Below are 21,156 nucleotides of genomic sequence, written 5' to 3'. Positions count from 1 at the left end.
TATTCACATAAGTAGCTGTACCAAATCTCCACATTCATTCAACAAATAGTTGAGGAACAACTTGTAGATGAAAAATTCTGTGTTAGAGGCGGAGGGGAAAGAGCAAAGATAATTAAGCCAGAATTCCCATCCTCAAGGAGCTCCCAGTTAAATATAGGGCATGAAAGGGACACACACAACTGCAATATAAATTAGACCCTAATTGCGTGTAGTTGTATAAATCGAGTACAGCAGGAGCATGAGTCATCTAATTCTCTGCTGATGTAAAGCATCTGTGCTGGCAGGCAAAATTCCTCCCCTTCAATTCTGATACTCAGGGCTACATCTGTAGACTGAGGGGCTGTACTAGCAGCTAGTTAGTCAGAGCCGGCCTTTGGAAAGCTGACAACATGGGAGTAGTCAGTCTTCACCTTGCCACAAATGCCATCTATGGCTCAGACAGCAATCAGTGATTTGGGTACTTAGGACTGCTTGATAATTTGGTACATACAAATATCAGGTAGTACTTCATTCTGCCAATTGCCTGGCAGATAACAAATACTTTATAAGTTCTAAACTTGTTTAGAATGATAAACTTTAGAAACTTGTTGGTTGATTGGTTCTTCTTCCCTCCTAATGATTTCCAGAAAATCATATTCTCCTCAACCTTGCCAACAAGAGAGGTCAGGACTAAAGATTTAGGGTTGAAGAAAAAGAAATCTCTTGGAAGAAAGTCACCCAAATTCAGACTTGCCACTGAATTTACATTAAGCATTTGCATTGCAGCTCAGAGTTGCTGCCAATATTTGAATTCAGGGTAGCATATCACAATTAATAGAGAGGCTCCTTCCCATACTCTTCCTTGAACCAATCAACCAACAAAAACAAAATCCAAATGGACTCAAACTACCTTCAATCAATGAGCATTTCTTAAGTACCTACTATGGGTCCAAAGACAAGAGTAAAACAATTTCTGCCCTCAAGGAGCTCAACATTTAAACCCACTGCCTTTTAAATTTTTTCTTATGATCATAGTATCTTAGTGCAAAGAGATCTTAGAACCTACTATAGCCCAATTATTTTAGTAGTTAGGAAACTGAGGCCCAGAAGGGAAAGAGATCATAGCTCCAGATCATATAATCTTTTTTTGTTGTTGTCAGTCATTACAGTGTCAGACTTTGTGACCCTATCTGGAGTTTTCTTGGCAGAGATGTTGGAGTGGCTTGCCATTTCCTTCTCCAGCTCACTTACAGATGAGGAAACTGAGGCAAATAGAGTTAAATGATTCATCCAGGATCACACAGCTAGTAGGTATCTGAGGCCAGATTTGAACTCAAGGTCTTCCTGAGTCCATGCCTGACACTATCTTCTATACCACTGAGGTGTCCCATTATATAGCTAGCAAGATGCAGAACAAAAATTCAAACTCATATCCTTTGATTGAAAATCTCACAGACTTTTCATTCTTCTTGTCTTAAGTTTTGTTATAGGAAGCTAATATGTGTAAAACATAATATTTCAAACAGAAGGTCAACTTTCATTTCATTTGAGGCAGGTTAAGGCACAATATTTTTGAAAGATTCTCCAAAGACATGAATACCTCACTTTGTCTTGTCTACTACAGCTGGTACCCACTTGCTTTTCAGATGGAAATGACACTTTTCTACATTATTAATGCCCATTTTTTTTAAAACCTCCCTCCTATTTTTAGAAATTTAAGGCTGTGAAAAGGTTCCATTAATGATCTACTCTGCTCATTTCCTGAGTTGAGAAAACAGGAAGCCGTTCACAATCCTGGCTTAAAAGGGCTTTACATGAAACAGGATAAATCTCACCTACTCTTGGCAGCTTGCTTTCACTATATCTCCCTTTAAGTAACAATAAAAATAATAAATCCTCGGTCCTCTGGTCTGGAATGATTTTAGCCAGCTGTCTGTAGACAGCAAGGCACACAAAGAAGGAGCCAGGACTGTTGTTTCCTTCTTTGGTTATTATCTACTTTCGGTAGCAGCTTCAGAGCCCTTACCAGATATCCTCTACTGTACTTGCTAGGGCTGAGCAGGGACTTTGTTTTTGATTGCATACCTGATGGAGTTTCAGTAAAACATTTTATGATGAATTGCCCCTTCCCCATAGTATTCTTACCTCTGCATTCCATGGACAAGTCACACCAGTTCTCTGAGCCCTAACTCTTTTTTGTAATATGGGGGCAATGACACTTATACAACCTATCCCTGTGGGTTGGTCTGAGAATTAAATGAGATTATGAAAATAGCAGGAATTTTTTTCAAAGTGCTAGACCAGTGTAAGAATATCTTCTGGGGTCAACATAAAATAAAACGCCAAAATTTTGCCTCCTTTTTCTTCCCATCAATCCTTAGAGGGATTCATTTGATGTGCAGGGTCCTCAGCTAGGTACTGGGAGAGATACACCAATAAATAAGGCATTGCCTCTGCCCTCAAGAAGCTTACAGTCCAATTTAAATAATAGTAACAGCTTCATATTCCAATTTCAGCTCAGGTCTGAGTCCTAAAGGAAAGCTATTGCTATAAATTTCAGTTTCTTCATCTGTAAGATGAAAAAGTTAAAGTAGAGAAGGAGAGCAACTAGGTGGCAAAATGGATAGAACTTCAGGCCTGGAGTCAGAAAGACTCATCTTCATGAGTTCAAATCTGGCCTGAGATATTTATGAACTGTGTGGCCCTGGGCAAGTCACTTAATCCTGCTTCAGTTTCCTCATTTTTTTTTAAACCCTTGTACTTCGGTGTATTGTCTCATAGGTGGAAAATTGGTAAGGGTGGGCAATGGGGGTCAAGTGACTTGCCCAGGGTCACACAGCTGGGAAGTGGCTGAGGCCGGGTTTGAACCTAGGACCTCCCGTCTCTAGGCCTGACTCTCACTCCACTGAGCTACCCAGCTGCCCCTAGTTTCCTCATTTTTAAAAAGATCTGGAGAAGGAAATGACAATCCACTCCAGTGTCCCTGCCAAGAAAACTCCAAATGGTGTCTCAAAGAGTAGATAACCTTTGAGGTCACTTCTAGCTTAAGATGTACAACCCTATGAAAAACAAAGATGCTATAGCTCTCAAATGGATATTTTCTTGATTTTGAGTCTGTTGTGTTAGTCTGTTGATAGAACTTTAAAATCAGTATTACATATATTTAAATATATTTACAGATACATATATAATTATAAAATTCATTTCAAGGAAATACATGGTGGGCCAAAGGCTAAAAAAAGATATTATGGTCCAGTATAGTCCAGTCCACCTTCTAGAAAATATCATGATAATAACAAACATTTATAGAGTGCTGCCCTCATGGTAATTCTATATCATAGATGGTTTGGGGATTATCATCCCCATTTTATAGATGAAGAAGCTGAGACACAGAGAGGTCTTAAAGCTGGTAAATAGTAGAGCTGGGATTTGAATACAGGTCTCTAACTCCTAGGCTAATGGTTTTTCACTACACCATTCAGTTGCTTATAATGAAATGGTATTGCAATACTTGAAAGAAACTCTCACATTTAGTTTCTGTTTGTTGAGTTTCCTTTGTGATTTGACTGCCCTCCTACTCTGTAGCCCCATTCTGCCATTCTGCATAGGGTAGTAAAAGGTTTGCTGCTGTTTTGGAGTCAAAAGATCTGGGATCAAATGCCAGCTGGATCACTTACTACCTGTGTGATCTAAAGCAAGTCCCTCAACATGAGGAGATTGATCTTGTTGGTCCTTGAGGTCTCTTTAGACTCTACACCCTGGGATCCTACAGTTACATACAGGGCTTCTGACATTCATTCATCATAGCTTACTTGGTCTAAGTGAAATCACAAGATCAAAGAACTCACTTCTTTAGGGACCTAGTGATCTTTTGGGGAAGCTCACAAAGAAACCCACAAAGGCATCACCTCACCTTGGCTTGTGATACTATCCTGTCCAGAGAAAATCACTAATTTTCTTCATTAAGAGGCTTATTGAGGGGGGCAGGTGATTGGCTCAGTGGATGGAGAGCCAGGCTGGAGATGGAAGGTCCTGAGTTCAAATGTGGCCTCAGATACTTCCTAGCTGTATCACCTTGGGCAAGTCACTTAACCTCATTTGCCTAGACTTTGCTATTCTTGATTCTAAGACAGAAGGTAAAGGGTTTAAAAAAAGAGAGAGAGATACTTATTGAGTGCTTGATTTCTGAATGCTATAATGTCTTTATTGTAAAGGAATCTTTTTAGACCATGTGAGAATTCTGTTTTGTTCCAGCTAGTATCTGTTTAAATATTTCTCTTTTAAAAATAAAGATTCAAAGCTTACTTTGCACCTTGAATTGTCCTATTATAACGTGCCACAATCATAACATAATTGTTTTTGGCTGCTCATTAGACTGTGAGCTTCTTGATGTCAGGAATTATCGCCTTTCCCCAACACTTAGCACAGTGCCTTGCACATAATAGACATTTAATACATGTTGATTGGGGCAGTTAAGCAGTACAATGGATAGTGTGCCAAGCATAGAGTCAAGAAGATTCCCTTTCCTAAGTTCAAATCTGGCCTCAGACATTGACCAGCCTTGTGACCTGGGCAGGTCACTTCACCGTGTTTGTCTCAGTTTCCTCATATTTAAAATGTGTTGGAGAAGGAATGGCAAACCACTCCAGTATCTCTGCCAAGAAAACCCCAATTGGGGTCATGAAGAGTCAGACATGACTAAAAACAACTGAACGACAAAATATTGATGGCCCTATTTAGTATTTATTTTTATATTTATGTGGGAATGACAATTTGGTATCTTATAGAGAAAGTAAAAATATGTGTTCGGTGAAAGAGAGTTATAACCAGAGGAAACTGTTAGCTTATTTAAAAGATGCCACGTGGTCAAATTCACTTAGTTTCTGCAAAGAACTTTCGGCTTCATTGTTAACATTTACATTAACCCACTAATGAGCTAATGGAGGCACTTATTGGCATTACCAGACAAGAAGTGCTGTACCAGGAGGAAGTCCCATGTTGAAAGGATGTCAAATGTGTAACTTTAATGGGGAAAAAAGTTTTTGAAAATGCAGAAACTTCAAGGTACTGTTTTAAATTATAGAAAGTAACCTGATCCATTGTATCTGTATCCTCTCATTCCCCCCTACTCTCTCTTTCTCTCTCTCTTATTTTGTAGTTAATGAAATTATCAGGAAGGAATTTTCTGGATTTCCTGCCAAAAATCAGACGTAGAAGAAGTGATTAGCAAGACAACATTTATTGAATGCTTCCGTAACTGGCCTCTTGGACCCTTCTACTGCCCCTACCTACCACCTTCTGTTTCCTTTACTATTCATCTCAAGGCCTGGATTCAACATGACGAACAATGTATTGGCATAAAGCTGACTTTCTTGATTAAGGAGCTCGCCACCTTTCTCTGTAAACATCAGAAGGGACAGTCTTCCTTCCCCCTCCCCCCCCAAAGATCATTTTGTTTGACCTTAATCATGTATCAACCACATACTGTGTTGCCTGCTGAAAAAAAAAAAAAAAGAATGAAAAGAATAATGAAAACACCCTACTGGAATTCTACGCTGAAGCAAGTGACATTAGCCGGGACAGAGCGGGAGGGAGGAGGAGAAGGGAAAATGGAGAAAGCATGCACTTTGATGAAAAATTAAACCCCAGCACTTCCATTCATTTTTCTAGGCAGAGCTCCTGTGCCTTTTGAAGGAAAGGAGTGCTGAGAACACCCAACCCAAAGGAAAATGCTTAAAGTTTCCAGCACCACAGCCTGAAGAAATCCAAAGCACTGGGGGAAAATGGAGAAGATGGAACTTGACTATTCTTTCATAGGGTTGCTCTATTCCCTGCTATCATTGGGGCCTATCCAAAGTTTATTTTTCATTTTCTTATTCTGGAGTGAAACTGTCTGACCAATATGAGGGCCCCATTGGACATTCTTGGTTTCAAGGTGTGTCATTTGTAAATGTTCATTACTTTTTTTTTTGTTTGTTTGTTTGCTTCTCAAGCCAACAAGAAGTTAGAGACTGAATATTCTTGACTGACTGATCAGTAACCCATGCATGAAGTCTGGTGCTAACATGTAGTTTTACTATACAGGAGAATGTTAACTGAATTAAATAGGCTACACATAGTATTTCTCTCTCATCTGCAGTTTTACATCTTATTGGCTTTCAAGTACTTGCTCATCATTTTATCAGTGAGATTGCTTTTCCACAAGGTAGTAAAGATGTCAACCGTGTGCAATGAATGTTGAGTCCTGTGGAAGGGTTAAGACAACATGGAAATAGGTATTTTATTAATTAAGATGATACTGAATAAGACAATCAATATCTTTAAGTGTTTTTATTGGTTATTTTTGTTATTGTTGTTTTGATTTTGTTTCATCCAGAGGTTCAAAGCCTTTCCTGTAAAGAATGAAATAGCTAAACTTCCTGAATTATAAGGCAGAGTAGACAGTGCCACATGGCTCCAAATTCACAGCCAGAAAAGGGTGACTCCTTTCATGGGCTGTGACTGTATGTTCTCCAAGAGAAAACTTAAGGGGTTTGTGCCCTGATTCTTTATCCATTGAAGGAAATCCTCCCCCTAGCAGATAGGTCAGAGTAATCAAATACCAGTAACATTCCTTGTACCCACCAGTTTTTCCTAATTTTTAGGCCACTGGAGTCAGATAGTATATTCTTAGTCCTAAGAAATCCAAATTGCAATTCAGTTTGGTATGGACCCTACAAGTTAGTTTGTCTCCCCCCTCTGTGATACCTCAGTAATAAACAGATGGATTAGCATAATTATGTGGAAAAGCCAGAGCCTTGGCTTCCGGGATCTTACATCTAGATACTGACTCCATTCTTTCATGTGAACCTGTATCCAACAGCTTTGGGGAATGTTCAGTTCAGTGAAGAATCAAGGGAGGAGTAGAAGGGATTCCGGCTGAGGTTGGAAGCCTGGACTCCAGTTCCAGCTTAGCCACTAACTTGCGTAACTTTGGGCAAGTCACTCCCCCTTTGGAGCTCTCAGTTTCCTCATCTATAAAATAAGAGGGTTGAAGTAGATGATCTCATGCTAATAGGTTATGATTCTAACATTGTGAGCAATTGAAAAAGCCCCCGAAGCCCTAGAATTATGTGTATAGTAAGTTTACTGGTGTTTTGACCTGAACTCATTTTAAGCTACTCTTAAGTTAGAAAACCCAGTTTAAAAAAAAAAAATGCTGCATTCACTGCTTAACAAGGGAATCTTCTTGTGGGAGAAAACCCAATCAAATGAAAATTCTTTGGCTTGAATTTTCTTTGCAATGAAAAGCAATTTGTAAAGAAGAATTGTTTACTGCTGTTGAACGTGCAGTAACAATGGTGCCATGTAAATAGCTTCCCCAGATCGTGCAGTTTTTGTAGAGATCTGAGCCCACATAATAAGTGCTTGACAAGGTCTATTTTTCACAAAGTAGGGCTGGTTGTATCTCTGAAAGACATAAAAATTGGGCTTGGAATGTTGCCACAGCCAGTTATTTTCAGAGGTAACTTATAGATTGACACTGCTGCGATGTTAATCCAAGTAGCAGAGACAAATCAAGCATCAGGCTTTGGGTTGGACCAGATGGCCTCTAAGGTTGCTTCCCAATGAGATTCTCAAATGTGAGAATTCTGAAGCACTCTTCAAAGCTGATCTGGAAGCTGGCTTCTCAGACTAGTTTGCCATCACAGAGACCAGGGGAGAGCTCACTGGTGACAGTGTCAGAGACGCTCAGCCTCGCCATTGCATTCTTTTCCAAGCATGCTATTTCTGTTGGTACAACTCAAAGTTCATCTCTTGAATTTCTGAGAACAGACCTAGATGGGACTTATTTCCCTTCCATATTTTATAAGAATAATGTCTCTATACAGGCCTGTTACCAGAAGGGTAAATCATACAGTCCTTTAGAGTCAGCCTTACCTAATAGAAAGCTTTGCTTACATATAACCATACAATCAATATTATATTTTTCCCAGCAACAATGGGGATCCAAGTTGAATACATAATTTCCTCTTTCTTTTAAACCAAATAAGAAGCATTAAGAAATATAACAATGCTAAAATGCTTCCAGTTATATTAAATTATTCATGTTTTGCCACTCAGTGTTTCTCATGATAACATTAATATCCAAAGAAATCTCTCTGTAGAAATAGGAGGTTCACCTTGGAAGAGTTAATAGCATTTGGTGAGTAATCTCTTCTCACTTTATCTGGACAATCGCCACAGTTGCACAGGAGGGAATTCTCTCTTTCCTCAGTTATCTAAATGTTGTACCAAAGTGCCTTCCTGTCATTGTAGAAAAGTCTCTCAACTTCATTGTCCACAAGGTGAACAAGACTAATGCATTTTCCATCAATCTTGTACCATGCTCACAAAACAGGCCTTTGGGGTGACCAAAGATTCTTGTCTGTCTCTTTCTCTGTTTTCAGGAAATTATTCCTTCTTTTCTCCAATGTAAACTTAGCCACCGATTACAGGATGGGCTACCATAAACAATTGTACCAAATACTTAACTACAGGAAACATAACTATTGGTCTTAAGACATAAACAGGCAGAAAAAAGGTGGAATAGGAGCTGACAGTTATCAGGAAAGTAGTGTCAGATACAAATGATAGGAGGAAAATTTGCCAAGAGAGTAATTGTTCATGAAATATTTTCAGTGCATAAAGAAGTAGCTGAACTTCTCAGAATGAACAGACTGTAGGACCTGAACAGCAGGAATGGGAGGGGTCTATTGCATGTGGATAGAAAGAATGTAGTCAAGTCAGGGTTTGCACTCGCTTTATCAGACCTTGTAAATATGTAATCATTTCCATTCTTCTGATAGAAATGTACCATTTTTCTGAATGTAGGATATTTCCAAAGATAGCACTATTATTCTGTGTTGTATAAAAATGCTGCTGCTTGATAATATATCTAAAACAGTTTCCCAAATTAGCCAGCATGTTATTAAATTTTTATTTTGTTATCCGTACTTTTTTAAAGTTCCTGTGCCTTTATCTGCCCCTTTCCCCTCAATAGTACACCCCTTTTGGGTTAGAAATATTTATAAATGGTTGGAGATTTATCAAGTGTTATTTTTTCTACATAGTTGTTGATGAATTTTTTCCTATGAGAAAAAATGTTGATTATTGGATAAATATTCCAAATAGTCAAAGTCTAATTTTCAGGCATCACCCCCACACTCTTCTGGAAGAGAGCATTTTCACAAAAAGTAGGAGAATACATTGAACAGCAGCTATTTTGTCTTTATGTGTGATGCCAAATTCAGCCTGGGATTAAGTTGTCATCAGGCCATCAGCTCTTTGGAGGTTTACTTCCAGTTCTCAGAAAGACTGTCGATAATAGAGTGAATAGCTTGTGTTCTCTGGTAGTAAAGAAAACTGTATTTACAAAGTGTCTACATTTGGAAGGGAAAAAACCCAAAACAACTCGGGGCAGGATGTAGGCTGAATACTGCAATTTTCAGAATGGATTTGAGAGAGTTTAAAAAAAGGCTTAACTGGAGTAAGCCAGAGGCTTGACTGAGCATGAGCTGCTGGTGTAGACAATTAAAATAGACCACTGGGATGTCCAAAGCTTTCCTGGTGTAGATATAACTTAGAAGGGCTAACTGTGTTAGTCCTTTGTAAGGGACAGGGGATAATTTATATTGGTCTTGATGACCTGAATTTTACAAAGTGCTTGTCTTGAGGCTGAGGCACTGGGCAGTTCAGGAACTGTTGAGTCTTGGCATTAATAATACTTAATCTTTTTTGCAGGACTGGGGTGAGGCTGAATTTATCTTTTTTTCAAATTGAAAAGTACTTTATAAGTGCTTTGAAAGTGAATCATAGGTCCCCTTAAAATCTCTTTATACAATCCAAATTTGTAAGGGTGCTTTGTATATTCCTTGACATTCCAGACCTTCCCTAATACCAAAAGATTCTTGTCTATGGGCCTCTTTAGCAGGTGAAAAAAGAAAAAGAAACTCAAAATCCCAAGATTTTGGTTCCATTACAGGCCTTCCATGTTAAGTGTCACAGACCCAAATTAGTCAATATTCATGGAATATTTTCACCTGCAAATGGTCTAAAACATAGTCAGGCTGTTAATATTCTATGACTTCAATTTTAGTGGTGAATCCCAAAAGCTATTTTCCTCTTTTTGGAATACAGGAGAACTAAACTTGGTGATGTCATCAGTCTCTACTTAATTGGCAGCTAAACTTGGCTTGTGTAACCCTCCTCCCCATCCCACCTCTTTCACTTGTGCCTAGTCAACTTTACAGCAAATGAAAAAAACAAAGCTACTGGCTGGTTGTGGAAGTGGGTCCAAGAGGCTACCAAAATTCTCCTGAGGACATCTGGAGTTTCCCCAGGGCCTGACCATCCCCTTCCTTTCTTGGGCAGACAAGACAACATCCAACCCAGCTATTTAAGTGGTTTGGGTTTGACCAGAATGATACTATTTGCATACCAGGACTGGCCACCATGGATGGTATAGTGATGTATCAATGCTGACAAGCAACAGATCTGAATTCAAATATCAGATCTGTTGTCCGAGGGAGTTTCTTGTCCTGTGGCCTGCGTAGCAGCCTCCACCTACCCCTGTTTAATCATAGGTAAAAAAACATTCTCACTTGAGACCTACCAAGTAACAGCCTCACTGGATTCATTTATCAATGGCCTTCTAGTAGATCTTTATAAAAGAGGTGCCTTTTCAAGTACTATGGTTTGGAAAATTATAACTTTTCAAAGGGGTTCCAATCTGCCACATTCCTATGCAAAACATTTTTAACCTCCAATATAATGTAGTTTATTTTTGCTATCTGTAAAATATTTTTATATAGCTTGTATTGTGATAGTTTGGCAATAAAACAAAAGATAACAGCTATTATGAGTCGTCTGTGCATTTCTCTCTCTCTCTCTCCCCCCCTTCCCCCCCCCCCATCTCTCTTTTTTCTCCTGCAGCCCAACTCAGAAGAAGACTCTTACTTCTGAGTTGATATCAGGTTGATATTGGAAAAGAAGTGATCAATGGTGTTTTGAAGTATTCATCCCTCTTAAAAGTTGGCAGTTTTAACTTCATGATTTAGGACAAATTCTACCTCAAACTAGACTTATTTTGCATTTTTCAATCTTCTACATGACTTCAATGAGCTTTTGGAAGTTCTTAAACTTCTGTAGATGGCATTGCCCTTCCGGGAGGAATGGTGACAGCCATGACAGCATTGGCCAAGCCTCAGTCACCATCATAGAGTTTTAGAGAAGGCATCTAGTCTAATTCCTACAAAAAGCATGAATCCCATAGAAATAATTTTAGCTTCTACTCAAATGAATACTTCTAGAGTGATAGGAAATTCACGAAGAATAACAAACATCTACATAGTGCTTTAAGACTTGCAAAGCACTTTATAAATATACTATTATCGCCATTTTACAGATGAGGGAACTGAAACAATTAAGTGACTTGCTCAGCGTTATGTAGTTAGAAAGGGTCTGAGGCCAGATTGAATCTTGGTTCTTTCTGACTCCATGTTAACCTAGCTCCAAGGCAGGGCATTCCACTTTTGGAAAGTTCTGATTCTTTGGAGTTTTTTTTCTTAATATTGTGCCCATTAATGTGCTCATTATTATACCCAAATAATGCCCCTCTCCAATTTCCATGCATTGGTCCTAAAGTCCAACAGTACACAACAGCCCTTTTTGTCTGGCCGAATTGCTGTTTTCACACAGCTGCCAACATTGAGGCACAATGGTGAAATAGAAAGTGAACTGGAGGACCAGGATTCAAATCCTGACTCTGCTCTATATTCCCTTTCTGAACTTTGGCAAGTCTCTTAACCTGAACTTCCGTTTTCTCCCCTGCAAAATGAGAATTTTGAACAACATAACCTCTAAGATATCTTTTAGTCTGAGCACTATAGTCTGATGACCTGTAGTTGGCCTTGGACTTTAAATAACATTTAGACCAGTTAGTTCAGCTGTAAAGTGTGGAATTGAGATCACTCATTGGAATTGCAACCTCCCCACTCCCACTCACATAGATCAGTCCACTTTGCATAGAAAAAAAAGTTCTTTTCTATTGCTACAGAGTACCCTTAGCCCTTCACAAATCATTCCGTTTTAGAGCTGGAAAGGACCTGTGAGATTATGTGATTTAATCCCATCATTTGTTAGATGTGGAAACCAAGACTCCGGGTAGGGGAGCAATTTCTTCGAGGTCACAAATCTCTGCTCTTTTGGTCACAAGAGGAACAATATGAGGCGGTCTTTCAAGATGAAAAGATATGAATGAGTTGCAAATGTTACCACACTGTGTCTGTGTGTAACCTCTGCCTACCATTGGGCATTGCACTTAGTATTTTGGTTCGGACCTATGATTTAATCAAAGTGGGAAATTCTCTGGATACATGCTGTCTCCAAGAGAGTAGATGAAGTGACCCACTTTAGAAAGCTGCCTACACAATGAGACATTAAGGGACATTAAGACTTGCCAAGAGTCACATAGTTGGGATGTGTTAGAGGTAGGACTTGAATCTAGGTCTTCCCAGTCCTCTCTGTCCTTCCCATATTCTAGTATGCCACACTGCTTCTCATTAGACTTAGTAGATACTTAAACATTTGTTAAGTTCAATTAAGTTCAAATATTTCTTAAGCACCTACTTTCCATGTGGACCCTGTGCTAAGCCCCTGTAGTACAAATATGAAAAAAGAGACAATCCCTGCCCTCATGGTGCTTGAAATTTAATAGACAAAGACAACATATGAAAGGAACCTGAAAAGTGTGTGTGTGTGTTTGTGTGTGTGTGTGTGTGTGTGTGTGTGTGTGTGTGTGTGTGTGTTGGGGAGGAGGGGTAAGAGGAGCAGAAATGGGGTTTATGATGTTCCATGGAGTTGAAACTGAGCTGAGCTGCTGCTGGAAAATGTGGAGTTACTTGGAAAATTCTGAAAGTTCAAAATTAGAGGACAGAAACAATTGAGGGAGCTGAGAAGATGTTGAGTATCAAAAACTGAGTCAATCCACATAGTGATGAGATTTCAGGTGATCATCTTGTCCTGGGGGAGACATGATGTTCCTTAGAGTCAAAATCAAGCAGAGCTACTGCTGGGAAAAGAAGAACATTTGGAGACCCTTCTACAAGGAGAATTCATCCCCTTTAAAGAAAGTAATCTGCAGTAGGTGGTGGCAAATTGATTTAAGTCTTTAAAATGTGGTTGCTTTTCAGAAACCAACCCCATAATAGTAATGTTACTAGTGCATCTCAGCCCCAGATTGCTTTAGAAACCTCATGTGATGTGATCCTATGAAATAGGAAGTGCAATTATTATTTTCCCTCCTTTATAGGTGAGAAAACTGAGGGTCAGAAAGAGCCAATACTCAAATCTAGGACTTCTGGGGCCAGTTTCAGATCTTTTGCCACTAAACCACATCCTGCCTCAATATTTATGCCTAAATTAAATTATTCAATATTCAATATTCAATATTTATGCCTAAGTTAAATTATTCCATCAGAAAACAGGAAAGTGTGGTATCTTCATTGATGAAATCCTTTTGCCAAGTCCTAGTATCCAGGTCAAATCTCAATACCAAATTCCAAAATCAAAAAAATACCTTTTGCCATTCAACCTACAGTCTAGATAGAATTAGATGTTGCACAGTTCTAATATCCTCTGGTTATTCTGATCAAAGAGAAATTGAAATGAGAACAATTCAGAGTGTTTCTCTGCACTCATCAAGTTAACAGAAGTGGGAAAACTCATTGTTGGAGGGCCTCGCAGAAGGAGGGCACATGGATTCACTGGGGTTGATTCCCATTTGGGATCATGCAAGAAAATTCAAGAAATTGTTTAAACCCAGGGATTACACTTACTGGGACTCTACCCCCTAGGAGGTTAACAATAAGAAGGGATGCATACATAAAAAAATATTCAGAGCAGTGTTATATGTGATAATAAAGTTCCAGAAATAAAAAGATCAGGAAAATGAGTGAGAAACTATGATATGGCAACATAATGAAATATTATTGTTCTGAAAGAAAAAATATATGAAGAATATAGAGGAATATGGGAAGACTTGTCTGAAGTAATACAGAGTGAACAGCACCTAAATATCAATATAGCAATGATAAAATAGAGCAATTAAAGTCAACAATGAAAGACAAAATTCTAATTAAATACAAGTTAGCATTGGTACTATACTCAGTTAAAGGACACATCTCCTTTCTGCTACCAATCAATCAACTAATATTTGGGGGAATCTAGGTTTGTTTAGGAATCAATTTAATTATCATCTCCATGCAGATGACTCTCAGCTCTATACATAGTAATCTGTCTAGCCTCACGGATGAAAGCTACGTTATGATGGGAGAATCTACAGTTGATTGTATATGGAGGATCAAGGAGAAGGAAGAGTCAGAATGATTCCAAATTTTAGGACCAGGATTGATTGTAAGGATGGTGATGCCTTCAATAGGACCAGAGAAATTAAGAGGACTATTGAGTTTGGGAGGAAATAGAATGAAGGCTGGGAGCACTGGGCATATAGATTTGAGAATCATCTGAATAAAATTGATTTTCGAAAAGTGAATTACTGTGGCATTATTCTTTGGCTATTATAACCATTGTGAAAAGCTTAATCCTTCACAGTAAAGTTAAAATTTAATTTGCTATATCATATCAGCTCTATCAGCAAGCCTTTAACCGAACTGTCTTCATCATTTCCTTTGTTTTTGTTTGTTTTCATCCTTTCCTTCTTGATGGAACTCACTACCTGTATCTAGAAACTGGCCAAATGTTATCTGTTCACTGAAGGAAATGGGCAACTTCTAGAGAATGTCTGTTGTCTTTAAGCCATTTCACCTCATCTTCACTCTGCCTTTGTCCAAAGTTCTATCATGGCCTAATAATAAACACAGCTTGAATATTCCACTAAGGATAATTGTAAAATTCTATATTTTAATTTTAAAAAATTAGCTTCATAAATTCAGATGATGGTAAAGCCATGTCTAGACAATAGTTTATGGGCAACAAAATTGGAGAAATTTTCCCAAGTTGTTAACAGCAGCAAAGAAAGTTAATGTGATCATGTCTGAGACTAGGAAGATGATAATCCTGTTGTCCTCCGCCCTAGTTAGATCACATCGAAAGCATTGTCTTTAGTTTTGGAGCTACAGTTTTGGAACAGCATTGATAAACTAGAGATCATCCAAAAAATGGCAACCAAGACAGTGAAGGGCATCCAGAAAATACCACAAAAAGACCAGTCAAAGGAAGGAAAGAAACAATTGTTAAGTTCCTACTACATGCTAGGCACTGCACTAAGTGCAATATGTATATTTTTAGCCTAGAGAACAGAATAATTAGGGAAGACATTATAGCTGTCTTCTCCTATTTGAGAACTGCCATGTAGAAGAGGGATAAGCGTTGTTCTGCTTGGTCCAGAGGGTGGAAATAGAAACAATGCACATAAGTCACAGTAAGACAAATTTAGGCTTGATACAAAACTTGCTAGTAGAGTTGAGTGGAATGGGCTGCCTCAGGAAGTAGTGTCTTTTATCTCACTTGACATCTGAAAATAAAAGTCAGATGAGCACTTGTTGAAAAAGTTGCAGAACTGATTCTTACATCCAATTCTGAGATTCTATAACTCAGAGAAGTCAGAGTCAATCAAACATCAGTGATTTGAAAGTGGAATAATTGTTTCTCACCGGGAAAAAGTAAGGTGTCATGGAAAAGATGTCCCTTGAGTTGGATATCAGAGGAAGGATGGAATTGAAAAGAAGGAAGAGACAACATTGAAAAGTCACAGAGATGAGAACTAGCAGGACAGAATTAGGGATTGGTGAGTAGTCTGGCTAGATTGGATTGTGGAGTCCATGAAGGAAGTTATTATGAAATAAGTCTGGAAAGGTAGGTTAGGACAAAACTATGGAGGACTATGAATGTTAGACTAAGGGGTTGCTATTTTATTTTTTGTCAGTGGGGTTTTTCATTTAGGAGTGCCAAGATCAAACTTGTCAGCTTGCCAGAGTAAATTACTCTGACAAAAGTGTTAAGAAAGGATTAGTGAAGAGAGGACTGGGAAGCAGGAAAACTAGTTAGGAGGTTATTTAGTAGTATAGCAAAGATATACTAAGGATTTAAACATGGGTGGTGACAACAGGAGTGGAAAAGGAAGGGACAAATGCAAGAGATACTCAGAAGAAGAATCAACAGGACTTGCTACTCATTGGATGCGAAGAGTAAGGGAAAGAGAGGAGTCACAAATGACTACAATTTGTCACTTACAGGAGCGACTGGGAGAATAGAGTTCCATCAACAGAAGTATAGGGAAGCTAGGAGAAAGGCAAAGCTTTGGAGTCAAGAAAATGATACGCCATCTTGTACATGTTGAAGTTGACTTGTTGGCAGAATATCCAGGCCAACATATCTAGTAGGTGATTGGAAATGAGGGACTGGAACTTAGGGAAGAGGTCAGGGCTGAAAATAGAGATTAGCAAAAATGTGATCATTTAAGCCACGAATGTTTGGAAGGAGAGAGGATCCAAGAAAGAGAGAGAAAAAAAGGACAGAACCTTAGAGGACATCCACAATTCTGGGGCAGGAGGGTCCATCTTTCTCCTGTGGCTTCAAGGAACTATAGAATGCAGAGAGGCCACACTCTGGCAAAACCATCTTTTGGCAGGCTGGATAAATCAGGTTGAGGAGAACTGACAGGTCTCAAGCCATCAGTCACTTAGGAAGTGTCTATCCCAGGCAAGTGAGGACTTCCCCAGATGGAATGGGCAGATGAAAACATTTTGTTCCAGTGACCGTGAAGGCAGTTGAAGCAGGTGCTGGGGAGCACTTAGAGCTTGGTCAGACATTGAAGATGCCAAGGTTATCTAGTATATTTCAGCTCATCACCAATCATCCTGACTTTGGCCTTGCCATTGGACTTTGAGGAGAAGAGAGAGTGAGGCTGATGACTGTGCAACTTGACCTCACTTAAATCCAATTTACTTGCAAGTCAGGCCATCACCCCACGATATCATCGGTCATTCTCAAAAATGAAGGACAATCATTTCCTCTAGTGAGCAAGTTTCTCTTCTTTGCTGATACACACAGTATATGGGCCACATCTCTAGAGGAATCTAGAAGCAACCTGGTTGTCATTTGCCATTTTGCATTTCAGCACTAATCCGGATCCTCTTTCCTATAAAACACACTCTTCAATTACTGTGTTGTTCTCTGGGGACAGGTAGACAGGGAATGGATTTGCCAGATGCCATTTATGAACCAAAAGCTGTGAAGAGAGATTCAGATGTCTTCCTCCAGCATTCTGTTTGGCCAAGTGAGGAATCTGTGCTATAGCAGAATGAATCCAAATCCTTCAGCTAGAATCCTACCAGTAATGATTACACTTTGGCTCTGCCTTCTCTCCATCTGGCCCTTCTCCCCAGTTCTACCTGCTGTTAATCCGTGTTTGAATTTAACATTCATACGGCACAAATAAATCCACTCACTCCCTATGTCCTGGTTGTCTTCTCAGCATTTCTGATTGTGATGCCAGGGCCTCCTGGCAGAACCAGCAGCCCAAGTTCTGGAAACCAAAGAACACACATCCAATAGCTACCTCCTACATAGGCAGATATTTGTTGCTTCCACTTCTCCATCTGCATCAGGTGCCATGATAACCAGTTAAGGCATTTCCAAATGAAAAGTTTGGTGACCCAGAAGTGGCTACACTGATGTATTCATTCATCGATTCGTTCAGTGGAATGAGTGCAGAGCACAATGCAGAAAGAAATACAAAGATTGAATAAAGATTACAGTCTATAAGAGAGGTGTGATAAATTACTATGATACATGATACATAATAAGGGATAGAAGAGAGGTAGTATGATGTAGTAGGAAAAGAGCCTGCCATGAAGTCAGGAAGAGCTGAGTTAAATTCTCAACTCTGACACATACTGGGTGTGTGACCCTGGGCAAGTCACTTATCCTCTCAGTGCCCCAGGCAACTATTTAAGTATAAATTGTAGAACAGGTGCCAGTCTGCATTGGTAAATGGAATTTCCTAATTTCCTTCTTGGAGGCCCTTCCCACCCCTCCCATGAAGTCAAGTCCAGGAAAAATAAACTAATTAATTAAAATTTTATAGGTCCAAGGGGAAAAAAAAAGATAAATGCGGAAGAAGTAGAAAGAAAACGAGTTTTCTGTTTTCCAGTATATGTTGAGGAGCTATTGGATTATTTTTTTTTCTGACAAACTTGAGAAAATAATGATTTTTCTAGGCACACAATTCTTCCTTATTTCTTTCCAATGCCAAGTCCTTTTCCTTGGCATCCATTCATATGTGTTTCTGAAATATAGAAATACAGATATATTAGAAGCCTTTTCCTAGTTTTGTGATTCATAATTCATTTTATAATTCAAGTAGTTAATGTAAGAATTTCTTCCAAAGACTTTCCTTCAAAGTGTACCCTATTGTGCCATCACTGACTGATAAATGGATGGATAAATGAATCATTGTGACATTCAGGATTTAAAGAGCTAGCTTAGGATGCAGTTAAGTAGCACAGTGCATAGAGCACCAGGCCTACAGTTAGGAGGAGCTGGGTTCAAATCTAGCCCTAGACATTTCCTAGCTGTGTTACCCTGGGCCAGTCACTTAATCTCAATTGCCTAGGCCTTGCCACTCTTCTTTATTAGAATTGATACTAAGATAGAAGATAAGGGTTAAGAAAAAAAGCTAGCTAGAACCTCAGACCAAACTGGGGTCTGTATCTACTATTGTCAGAGTAGTAACATTTGCCTATCAAGTCAAAGTTTCCCAACTTTAGGAAAGTGGCAATTTGATTCAGACAAAGTTGGACTTGGTGATGAAGGGAAAACAAAGCTACTGCATTTCTGTTGTCTTCTGACACTCATTAAGGAATTCAAATTCGGATTCCAAAACTAGATGTGTGGACCATGAGTGGTCCTGAATGTCAGTTTCCTCATCTGTAAATAGGAGACAAGAAACCCTGTAATACTACTCTTAGCATTATTGCAAGGACTAAATAATTATAACACGTGTAAAAGACTTTGCAAACCTTAAAGCATTAAGTGCAGTAGTTAGAGTGCTGGACTTTGGAGCCAGAAAAACCTGAGTTCAAATGTGTCCTCAGACATGAGGTATGTGACCCTGGGCAAATCCCTTAACCTCTTTTAGCCTCAGTTTCTTCATCTATACCAGTGGTTCCCAAACTTTTTTGGCCTACCACCCCCTTTCCAGAAAAAATATTACTTAGTGTCCCCTGGAAATTATGAAACTATTGAACTCAGAATAGAATGTAATACAAAAAAAAGTGTGGCCATCACCGCCTCCCTAGATTGCTGCAGCACCCACCAGCACCCACTTTGGGAATCACTGATCTATAAAATGGGGATAACAATAGCACTTCCTCTCTGAGTTGTTATGAGGCTAAAATTAGATAATATTTGTAAAGAACTCTTTGAAACTTAAAGCTATATGAAAGTGCTAGCTGTTGTTATTATATAAAAAATAATAACAATTGATGATCCAAGAAGCTATCTCGTGACTTTTCTTCCTGCCAAGCCCAGAGCAAATATTTAAGAACATAAAGCAAGTACTTAATTGCTTTTGGAGGTGGAGAAAAAAACCAATAGTTTTTCTTAATAAGGATGAAAACTTGGATTTCAGAGTTGGCCAAAGCCCAGTACTTACAGTACGAAGTTAGTTCACCAGGTTTATTCTATATGAAGAAATATCAGTCAACATTTTGCATTATGACAAGTGGAAAGGGTGAGCCATAAGAGGCATGGTTCTTCCCCTCAAAAAGTTTATACTCCAACTGAAGAGGCTCTTTATCCAAGACCCAAAGGAATGAATCTAGACCAGTGATGGTGAACCTTTTAGAGATCGAGTGCTAGGCCCCTGCCCTCCCCCTCCAAGTGTTGTTCTCCCCTCAGACTGCATACTATGTCCCCCCCACACACACACACACATGCTGGGTACACCCTGCCCCCCTGTGTTGTGAGGAAGATTAGGTAGTAATTAATTAAGTATTAAGGATGTACCTAGCAGGAAGGTTGGAACATTCCAAGATGGAATGAAGGAGCAGGAAGGAGTGGCTTGTGCCCTGAGAGAGATTCCATTAGGGGTTGGCATCAAACTGTTGTTAGCCCTGGGAGATCTCAGAGTAAAGGACACCCTGAATCCTGATTTCCCTGGGATCCTGTGTGGTGGTGGCATCTAGCAAGGGGACAAGAACAACAGAGCAGCACCAAGGAAAAAGGAGAAGTTTGGGATCTGGTGGACAGCATCTCAAGCACACCCTCTCTACTTGGATACCTTGGTTTTTGACATCCAGAGATCATCGTTGGATTACTGTGAGAAATCCCAAAGCCACCCTCAGCCCTTAGCTGTGTTGATCAAGCCTGGCAGGAACCAGGTCTGATGCAGCCTCCCAGTGACTCCATTACTGCTCCTTTGGGCTCTGCCTGCTAGATCACTAAGATTAGAGTAGAGAAGTCCTCCCCTTGCCCTGTGGTTTTGCCCTTTAGATTTTATATAAGTATAGAAATCCCTTTCCCACCTTTTAGTTAAACATACTTAAACCTGTTAACCCTTTTACCTTGCCTGCTTGTTTCTAGACTCTGGCCTAGGGAAAGCTGGGTGACAATTAAGACCAACTGCCATTCCTGTGTTAATCCAGTGAACTCTGGTCTTCCCATCCTGGTCCAGTCTCTCCTACAACCCAGTGTGTGTACCCACAACTATTTAGATTTATTGTACCATCCCTGCTGCCCTCCATTACCTATTTTTCACACCTGCCTATTATCCCACACAGGGTGGGTAGGGGGGAAGAAAGCACTCCCATTGGGCTGTTGGGTAGAGGTAAGGATGATATGAAAAAATGTCATCAGGCACGGTGGAGAGAGGGGGGGGGGAGCAGCTCCTCCTGAGTCCCTCTGCCTTTCTAGTAATGAATTCTGGGTATGGTGGGGAAGGTGGCAGAGTGCCCACAGAGAGTGCTCTATGTGGCGTCTTTGGCACCCATGCCATAGGTTTGCCATCATTGGTCTAGACCTTCCTCCTATCTAGAACCCAGGCAATCTTATCTTTTCTAGATATTCCACATAGCTCTCAAAGTGATTAACTCCATCTCCAAGAAGTTGAAGGCTATTTGGCTCAAGCTTCTGAAT

General features: G+C 39.5%; 1 protein-coding gene across 1 annotated transcript in view; it reads left to right on the top strand.

Annotated features, from left to right (window-relative positions):
• The window catches only part of NFATC2 (nuclear factor of activated T cells 2), a 160,782-nt gene extending 154,931 nt beyond the window's left edge, over window positions 1-5,851 (top strand). The window contains exon 9 of the mRNA XM_044663831.1: window positions 5,138-5,851. Coding sequence (XP_044519766.1) covers window positions 5,138-5,193 — 56 coding nt within the window. The 3' untranslated portion in view covers window positions 5,194-5,851. The remainder of the gene's footprint in view (window positions 1-5,137) is intronic.
• Window positions 5,852-21,156: the final 15,305 nt, after the last annotated feature.

The sequence above is a fragment of the Gracilinanus agilis genome, chromosome 2 (assembly GCF_016433145.1).
Source record: "Gracilinanus agilis isolate LMUSP501 chromosome 2, AgileGrace, whole genome shotgun sequence".
NCBI lineage: Eukaryota > Metazoa > Chordata > Mammalia > Didelphimorphia > Didelphidae > Gracilinanus > Gracilinanus agilis.
The sequence above is the reverse complement of the archived record's forward strand: the minus strand, read 5'-3'. Positions and strand labels throughout refer to the sequence as shown.